Source organism: Lethenteron reissneri, chromosome 26, assembly GCF_015708825.2.
Source record: "Lethenteron reissneri isolate LAM-NWPU_2019-01 chromosome 26, ASM1570882v1, whole genome shotgun sequence".
Taxonomy (NCBI): Eukaryota; Metazoa; Chordata; class Hyperoartia; order Petromyzontiformes; family Petromyzontidae; genus Lethenteron; species Lethenteron reissneri.
In genome coordinates this window covers 6085967-6096148 of record NC_083804.1, presented here as the reverse complement: position 1 = coordinate 6096148, position 10182 = coordinate 6085967, and the positions used below count along the sequence as shown (strand labels likewise).

General features: G+C 41.5%; 1 protein-coding gene across 6 annotated transcripts in view; it reads right to left on the bottom strand.

Annotated features, from left to right (window-relative positions):
- Positions 1-2653: 2653 nt before the first annotated feature.
- The window catches only part of C2CD5 (C2 calcium dependent domain containing 5), a 58789-nt gene continuing 51260 nt past the window's right edge, over positions 2654-10182 (bottom strand). For 5 of the 6 annotated variants that reach the window (XM_061559906.1, XM_061559905.1, XM_061559909.1 and 2 more), the window contains 2 exons: positions 9942-10077; positions 2654-8504 (listed from right to left, as the gene is read on the bottom strand). In XM_061559906.1, coding sequence (XP_061415890.1) covers positions 8425-8504; positions 9942-10077 — 216 coding nt within the window. In that variant the 3' untranslated portion in view covers positions 2654-8424. Of the gene's footprint in view, positions 10078-10182 lie in introns of all 6 variants that reach the window. The other variant, XM_061559908.1, reaches the window with a different exon arrangement.

Sequence of the window (10182 nt, the reverse complement as noted above, 5' to 3'; positions counted from 1 at the left end):
TTGTGCGTGCAAGAGTACTCACTGTTGATTCTCACCCCGTAAACAACACGGAGGTTGCCGGGAAGAACCTTGCGAATGTTTAAATATCAACATCTTCCTTTCGACCGAAATATTTTTCCTACTGCAAAGTTGCTGTTTTTTTGTACATTTTGTAATGATTTGTGTAAAGCAATGCGTGATGTACAATTAAATAAATAAGTAGTATTGTCACGAATTGTGGTCGGATGTTGACTTATTGAAAATAGTGCGTGGGAAATGATCACACAATATATACACAATGGATTTATTTTAATACTGCGGCAAGAGTGGACGTTCAAAATTGTTTCCTTAAAAAAAAATATATGGATAATTAAGGCTTCCAAAAATTATGGTTTGGCCAGGGACAAGTCCCAGTTTCAGAATATCTGTCACGGTATCCCAAATCTACAGCAAGACTCTCGATGATCCGAGCTCATGACGGGGAGGACGGCTGCGGATCATTCAAAATCGTGGATAATCTGAAAACATAAATTTACTCTCGGATCTCTGTGACAAAAAACACTAATATGGGTATAAATCACGTTTAAGTGCAGAGTCCTAAGTGGATCGCAAGGCCACTCCCAATGAAAATCTAACTCCGCCCACTTAAGTTAAGATATGCAACTCCTGTACTGTTGAGGCGATCACGTGGATTTCGGATTTACCGGAGTTACATATTTGTTTGGTTTATGCACGTGATTTATCATGAACATTTCCAAGATCAACAATGCTATAACTTTTTTTAGATGATTAATTTGGGCTTATGGGAAAATTCACGAGTTGTTAATTGATGTCAAAATCTCAGGTGCGTGGTTAATCCGCCAATCGGATAAACCGTACGCAGATAATCGAGTCTACTGGACAGTAGAACCCCTCTCAACAATGGTAATTGGTTCCAACGAAACCGATCGTTTAGTGATTTGGTCGTTAAGCCGGTACAAGAAATATTTTAAAGTCTTAATGCGTTCTGATAGCATTGAAAGTTACCCTTTTTCATCCAAAGAAACGTAACAATTTTTTTACAATGGATATAAATACATAAAGATACTAACAACATTGTAAAGACATGTTTAAAGAAACATGGTTAATCAATGCATTAATTAACATTTACTACAACCCGTTAACAGGGGAATGGTCGTTAAGCGAACACTTTGGGCTCTATGGAGTCCCGGTCGTTAAACGATTAGTCGTTAAGAGGGGTTCTACTCTCCGAGCCACCTCGCTGATCAGACGTTTGGTGCGTTTACAGGCACGCGTTGACTACACGTTGTTTTATGTTGTTCATTCAAAATCAACACGTTTTAATATTGTGGCGGACACACTTTTATATATTTTTATTTTACCAGGTAAGGCCCACTGAGCTATAAGAGCTCTTTGTCAGAAGCAACCTGGCCACAAATGATTGCTCAACGCAAGTGGGCTCATCATCATTATCACGTGCAAATTCATAAGCAGACAAAAATACTCTAAACGCGCGTTGTTGCCGATTCTAAAATGTCGAGGTAACAACCGAAGGACCCGGAGAAAAATCCACGCGACCACGGGAAGAGAGAGAAAGAAACACCGCAAACTCCAAATGTACAGCAGGGGCAGTCCAGGGGTCGGGATCGAACCCAGGGCCAACATCTGTATACGCTAGCGGAACGTCGTGAAGAATGATTCTCGCAGCTGAGATGACATGAGCAACCACTCGTGACAAGTACATATGCGAGCAGTCTTAAATGGTCAGAGTTCTCCAGCACAGAACTCGAGTACAGTATGTAGGTGTCCATAGCATGGTAGACCTCGAACTATCACTGAACCTCAAACGAAGTATTTGCATACATTGGATTAACTTCAGTAGTTCACAAAACAAGAATGATTACCTTTGTTGAGCACGCAACATCCAGTATGAAATTGCTTGAGCGTAGTGTTGGAACTGACTGCAGGTGCAAGACACGTTAATATTGGAGGCCCAAGCAGCCAATGGATGCGAACAGAGTAGGCATCACATCAGGTGCCCTGTTACTTGCCTGTTTTAAGGGCACTTTAAGGGAGGTTGGTGACTCTTCTTGGCTCTTGCCATATACATACCACAAGAGTTTAACTTTCTTATCTGTTGTTTCGTTGATTTATTATTTGAAACTTCAGTTCTCCCAAAGGACTCAAACCTACTCTCAAAACACTTTACAGTAGACTTGTTTTCATTATGGTCTGCTTTCAGTAATTGCCCCTTTGTATAAGATCTTGGGCAGAAAACTGATAAGCAGCTCGTGATGAAATTTGGTTCTCATGAGTGGATGGTCTCCACTGGGTCATCGTTGACTGCACTTTTTTTTGACTGCACTTTATTTGTATACATTCTGGGTTTTGAGAATTCGAAATGTTATGTTGATGCGTGCCACTAACACGTATCTAAGTAGCAGGACGCGTGGGGAAGTGCTACCCCTAGTGTGGATGAGGTGGCTTGAAGAGATCTCAAGAAGCTATTCTGTGACATCCGCCGTAAGTGGGAAGTTCTCCAACCGCTCTACAACCCTAATCCGAATGGTTTCTTCATCTCATTCCATGATTCCCATCGCACCATCGGGATAACATTGGGGATACGAAAACAAATGCAAAATTAACAAATACAAATGTGAGCGTGTACCACTTTTTAAAATGTTTTTTTATTTACGATCTGTAGCTTTGCATCAAAATGTGAAAAACGTGAAGAAAATCAAGGTTATTAATCAACACTAAGGAGAGATGGTCAAACATTTGTAAAGCCCCAATTGAATTCGGAAGACCCTAATGGTTGTTCTTTTCTTAGCGCATATATACACATACATCGAAACATATTTACAGAATACAAAAAAATCAGTCCGACAGCTCTGCTTATTTCTAGAGTTGACAATATAAAGTTTACGATGAAAACTGCGTTCAACTTAGAAATACATTTTTTTACACAAGCTTTGACCTATGCATGATGTACGTCATCTAATCCGATGCAAGCTCTTCAAACTTGATCACTCTTGAGAATGGACACACCAATGTTAGTGGCAAATTGGCAATTCACTAAATGGCTACAAATGTTATTTATTATATTACACATTCATTGCATCGCTATTACAATCACTGCGAATTGTAAATGTACGTACGTAAAGATGCAAATGGAAATACTTTTAATATCTAGTTCACTAAACATTTTGACCGCCGCTGCCTTTCATGCAAGGCATTGTGCAATTATGTCAAACATGAAGTTTTACATTTAAATGTACAGATTGTATTCAGCTATATTTTTCTCTGTATCTGGTAATCCAGCTAGATTTCAAACACCAAGCAATTGTGTTGCACTTCTGCTGTAGGTGGAGACCACAATCATCTGAAATTTGTACCATAATTACACAATCAACAATCAATTTCCATTACTCTGCTACGTTGAATATTGACGCTTCGTGTGATACATGATGGCCAACACTGTCATACAAAAAAGCAATTACCTATTGAGTTTCACATATACGTTTAGTGTCCACGTTACAGCAGACACTGCACTCTGATTAACAGAAATGCCGCCACAGATATTATTTTAACAGCCACAAGCAGGATCACCAACACCGATGAGCGGAAGTGTGTGACGTGCTGCTCTCTGCGCCAAAAAACAAATGTGCAATGATATGCTGACAGATGGAAGCTTTTTTTTGCGAGCACTATTGCATGGCGTATTTGGGACTCAAGTGGCGAATGCAGCAAAGCTATTTAGAAAACAGAACGCCCCGCCCACAAGATAACACTTGACTATCAGCCCTGGCAATACGTTCACAACTCCACACTTCACATGGATCACTCTACCACCAATACCCACCAGCCCAGTTTACCATGCCTGGCCAACTGTGAACACACTCAGCGGTCAATGCAAAACAGACGAAGCCATGTACGTACAATTTTCCACTCAATGCAACATTTTAGTTTTACCGTTGACAACATAGTGAACCAAGGCGCTCTATATAAATATAAAATAATATAGCCAGGGATAAACAACAATGGAGATCATATTCTTAAGTCAACAATGGAGACTTGCTCCTCTGCAAGATTTCCGTGATTTGCTTTGGAATTACTTTACACGTGGGTCCTTTGTGACCTCAAGTCCGTTTTGGTTTTGCATCTAGCATTTCCTTGTGACCAGTGTTATAGTTTTGATATCTCTGCTTGAAACTATTTAGTTCTTGAGCAAGGCCAACTGGTTTTGAACTGTTGAAATTATCATTACACGTCTAATCTCCCGAGGGTTAAAGAGGTCAACTTGACCTGGCAAGTACATGCCACTTGATGCCAGGAAGTAACCGCTGGTTAAGAAGGTAATGGGTTCCATTTTGTACTTGGAATTGTATCCACTGGCTGCGAACCACAAATGTACATGGATGTTCAAGGGAGATGGTGACACTGAGTTTACATTTGCTTAAGTAACTTGTTGTTGAACAGATGTGTTTGTTTGTTTCAGACATGCATTGTATTAGCATTAAAACGGCATTAATACCAGCATTGATGTCCAGAGAAGACGGCCATGTCAGCAGACAGATAACAGATTTAAAAAACCACAGCACAATAAATCCGTACAAACATCGACACTTCACACAATTCAGGGCAATGAGATGTTTCAACTTCCAGCCTTTATAAGCGTCACTTTTAATCTTTTATGTTGCAAGCCATACCGAGGCAATGTAAGTGCCACCTGGTTTAATGAGCTTTTCCTATGATGTCTGATAGGCGTATTTATTTATTTACACCAGTGTGTAATTTGACGAGACGTTAATGGTGAACAACACATTTTGTGTATACATTCAAAATACAACCAAAAGGCAGTCAAGAAACGTGTTGAGACGTAAAAATATTGCATATTATGGGTCGTTGAGCAAGGGTTTGAAGGTTTCCACGTATAAAATTGCATTTTAAAAGCATGGAATCCCAAAAGTTTGCGAAAATTGCCATCTGAAGCTCGTAACGTCGCTTAAAATGTGAAGGAAAAAATTCTCGTAAAAAAACGATACTCAGAAGATCCACAAACAATATTACCGCACCTTTATAACCTAGAGGACATCTTTGCAGCTTAAATAGGTATCCACGCTCATGTTGAAATTATACGACAGATTTACTTAATGTGCATCTTCTAGCAGAACCTGTGCTACATTGATGTATTTGGTGCATCGCACAATAGACTAATACATTGTCGTTGGGTTCAAAAGCGCCAGAGAATCTCATTCATTCATGCCAGGAGTTGAAATGAGTGTGAAATTCTGATTTCTTTTCCTTTTAAATTCTTTACAATACTAATATACACAGCAGTCACGATGGTGGTTACCGATACGACGCTACCCCGTCTCACAAGTACCAACTACGAATTAATATTTTTTAAATATCAAAAATACATTTACTTAACAAAATGCAAGTTGGCAATTGTGCAGTTTCGTACCGATTGGAAACAAAAATATACGATGGTGAACAACGGTGTGATTCAGTTTGAAAAGTGACAGGAACAAAACATTTAACAACTATCCACTTCTTAACATGGGCACGGATTCACACGAGGGATTGTTGCCAATAAATCAGGTTAACACACCAAAAGGATCATCTTGTAGGGATAAAATAAAAACAAATTAGATTGGGGTAGAACCTAGGGTTAAAGTATGGATCGTGGGTCGTACTAGAATCAGGGTTTGGTCTAGAATTAGTGTTAGAACAAAAACTAGAATTAAGTCTCTTATTAGCAATTGGGTTCAGGGTTAGGGATATTTAATGATTTTGGATGAAGAAAAATGTTAGTTCAGGTTGTGGCACAGATTATCATGGTTTGTCAAGAGTTAATGTGCAGACTGTAGACGGATAGGCCTAACTTAAAAATATTCCATGTGTCAGTGTTGGTCTTTACCGCATAACATGGGGGGTCATCGTTGGAATCTTCACTGCGAGATCACTCGTTCATAACAGAACCAATAATTTCAGTGGCAATCGCAGCTAAGTACGTCATGGACATTCTTGATGCACCAGCTCCCTATAGCACGAGTAGTCTGCACATTTGCTCTATGCAAACTAACAACACATTGATGAGTGTGCTCACCACCAGGCCGCCCACCACCGGAAGCATATGCAAGATAATAAAACAAAATTCAGCCCTTAACAAATAATCCTATACACAGTACAGTGTTAATTTTTGAGGGTGTGCTGTATCGGGTTTATCGCGTGTTGTTCGGCATGAGGTTCGATGTTTCACCCACGTGATAGGAAGCCTCTTGATGAACTTCAGGAACGGAGGAAGCTCCCAGCACGTGGAGCAAAACATTAGACATCATGCCGAACAAAACACAATACAAGCTGAAAGCATACCGAGTATGGTGGTCTCAGCTATTGACTATACTACCGAAAAAAATACATGAGTCGTTTGGGTTACATTTATTTCACTACACATGCATAGATTGCATATTGGACATGAAACACAACTCAAAAGCAACGTGGAGTGCTAAGTCATAAAAACCTCTGCCAAAAAAAATAAAATAAATGCATTTGTCTGCAGCTCAAGTCTGTTTTTGCATTGCTTCGTAGAACTGCATTTAAATTGTTTTTGTGCTATTTACAACAAAGTACCTGTGTTCTGTGGGATGCAAACATTCCAGCTAAACCCACTTACATCAGGAATTGAGAAATTTGACTTTGCACCCAAAAATATAGAGTTCACCCGACAGAAAATTAGTATAAATACTGTGGATTAATGTCAGCCGGGTCTGTCCAGGTCTGTGACCCAGAAAATATTTCCACACCCGGCACTCCACATCCAAGTATACCTCTCAATATGGCTGTTGCTACTAGTCACCGTGGCTCACGCAGACTTCAGAAAATATTCAGCGTGTAATTAATCTCTGATCAATACACACATGACTGTATAACATCTTTATTTTTGTTTGGGAGCCTCAATAACTCCGTTTACACCTACATGTTACATTAGGTAAAACCAGCTGTGCTCTAAGTATTTCCAAATCAATGCAAATCAGGATCTCAATCTGTTTTTTCTGAAGAGGTGGCTCATGAATGATGTGCACCGGCAAAGAAAGGTTTGACGGAAATGGAGTAGATCACACTGGGGTGTTTCCGACTGTTTTTTTTTTATAATCTAACCTAGGCCCAGCAACTACGGGTAATGTCATTGATTTTGATACATTTATAAATCTGTCATCATGTGGCTTATTGACATGGGCATAAGCAATGATGTGAAATTAAATCAGCCATCTAGGGAGCATGGGGTCAACTCATATCATCATCCCTCTAGGATTGATAAGGTACCACTGTATGTGAAGAAAACAGTGGTTGTCCTATAGGTATAGGTTATTTAGCCATAGGAATATGGAATTTGTATAAATGGCTCATGGCCACCCATGCTGATAGATGAGTGCTACCCCAATGCTTGTTTGGGTAGAAAGACCGTTTGATTTGGCAATTACAGAGCAGAATGGGAGGTTGCATTTGGAACATTTCCGAGTAAATCCAGTCCTCATGACGTTTCGGTAAAAGGGTACTGAAAAAAACTCACGATTTTACATCAATTAAATTTAATCAAATTTTACTGCAATTAACATCAATGCACCACTCTTTGGATAGCAACAAGTGCCTTGATGCAATGTCATGTGCTATTACTCGGACAAAAACGTGGCCGATGAGGTTGTTGGAGGACTCAACTCTGGAATGTTAAGTCAATAGCTTTTTGGGTATTTTTTTGGCGGACGGGAGTAAGCTGGGGTGACCAGGGGAAACCCCCACACGTAGGTGCCGCACTCAAATTCTATTGCACAGACAGGATAACGAATTGTTTTGTGGCATTCTACGGGCTCCACCACATTGTCCCGCAGGTGGGTGGCATGATCCGCACCTCCGATTAACACAGTTGGCCATGTACGGTGCTAGAGAAGTTCAACGTACAGTAAAGCCTTGGCTTGCCGAGCATAATTCGTTCCGGAAACGTGTTTGTAATCCAAAGCACTTGTATATCAAAGTACTCGTATATCAGTTGTGATCACGTGACGCTCGGCAGACAAAGCGTATACACGTACTACTCGTATTGCAAGACCTCGCTCGTTTATCAAATTAATATTTATTTTAAATTTTTGCTCGTCTTGCAAAACACTCGCAGACCAAGTTACTCGCAATCCAAGGTTTTACTGTACATACGGACACGATCCACCCATCCCTAATTCAAGTGACTGTAATTACACACTGGCGCGCCATCACCACCACACAGCTGACAAAATAAGGCATCCAAGTAGTTTGGTGGGCTCATAATGCCCTTGGAGCAAAAAAAAGAAGAAATCAAGTACCATTGACATGATGGTTTCAACACCCTATCCTCCTGTCACTTGTCTTTAAACAGGATCACACAAATGTCTGATGCCACTGCGTGGGTTTTCACGGCTGTGCCGTTGAACTCTCCAGTGTGCTTTCGGGCTGTGCCACGTGTTGTTCAGCCAAGTTCTGCATTTCCGTTTCTGAAGACGCTCCCAGCATGTGGAGAAAAAACGTCGGACATCACGCCGCACAACACACGGGGAAAAAAACCCCCAAAAAACACGTTGGTGAGCGGTCAAGATTGACGGTCCCAGCGACAAAAACAATCGGCTGTTTGCGTTACATTTATTTCAAGACACTTTGCATATATTGACTATCAAACGAATGAAAAATCCACACTCGGCGGCAACAACATGAAGGCGGAGCCGTTTTTGTGGCTGTGGCGAGCGAGGCAATGGAGAGACGCATGCTTCTGCCGTTTTCCTTTTCTGCCTTGTAAAAGTCACCAAACGCATAACGATTACTTGCGTCGGGGTCAACACAGGCACTGGGGAGACAAGAGGAGGCTGGGCGTGCATGAGGCTGGGCATGCAGGGAGCTGGCAGCACGGCTCCACCACGGGCTGCTGTCAACCACTGCAAATTGGTGCGCACCGTCATCACTCGCCTTAGCTATTTATCCAGGTTAAAAGTTGGTATATTCGCACATGATGATGATGGCATACATAAGTGGGGACACTTTAAAACTGAACGAAGCTGTCCTGCGTCGCGATTTTTAAATTGATAATGGGTGTGTGAGAACGTGCCGCGGGATTAATGTTAAACCCAACTCATCCAATACAGATTCATCTCATGAGGAAGCCACCTTGACGTGCAAGCAAAGTGAGTGTACAATGATTCCAAACAATAATAAAAATTGCTATAAACCATAAAAATAACACCCGCTGAATATTGTATTCTTGTATATCTCACGATTATCCAGTAATCAAATATTTACAACTACAACCGAGCTGAAGCGGAATGCTCGATTAGCTGTTAGTTTCATTTTTTTCATGCACATCTATTAATTCGGATATCTCGCTGTTTGTCTGCAGTATAGTAATAGTGGCTATGCCTGAGCACCTAGTATATGTGTACGCTTTGTTCGTGTGCACAAATGTTAACAATCGCCTCTTAGCCGTGAGTGAATATGTTACGGTTAGCACTGCGCGTTATAAATCCAGTAAAGCCGGCTTGATTCCTGTTAATGCATGGGTCTCCCCTATGTCAATTCAGATTGAAAGAAATTACTACCATGAACATTAAGTACTGTGTTTGAGATAAATCCCCAGGCGTGCATGGGATTTACCCCACCATCTCATGTGCCGTACAGTCCTCAATGTTCTAATTTAAAAGCCTTCGTCCCGATGTACACGTACGTACATCTGATTGCATGTGCATTCATGACCAACATCCGTGTATGTCACAAATAGCCACACGATCATGGTTTTGGTCACACCATCCCACCACAAACATGTGCTAATCTGGATTACATAGGTGCTTGCTGGTATCACTTGTCCCAACCAGTCGATTGGGCTCAACAGGGCACGTTAGACAAAATGTGTGGGTGTGCTCGTCCGTGTTAGGTCTCCGTGTCACCAGCTTGTTGTTGCTGCTGCTGCTGTTGGGAGGCCTCGGACTGGCTGAACAGCCACGGCGTCACGGGCTCGGGCACCGCTTCCGTATCCCGAATCACGTGCACGGCGTCGCCGCTCACGTTAATCAGACACTGGGCCTGCGAGGATGAGGAGGATGAGGAGGATGAGGAGGATGAGGAGACGGGCGGCAAGCTGACAAACAGCCTCACGCCACTCAGGCACGTTCCGCTCACGAGGCAGGT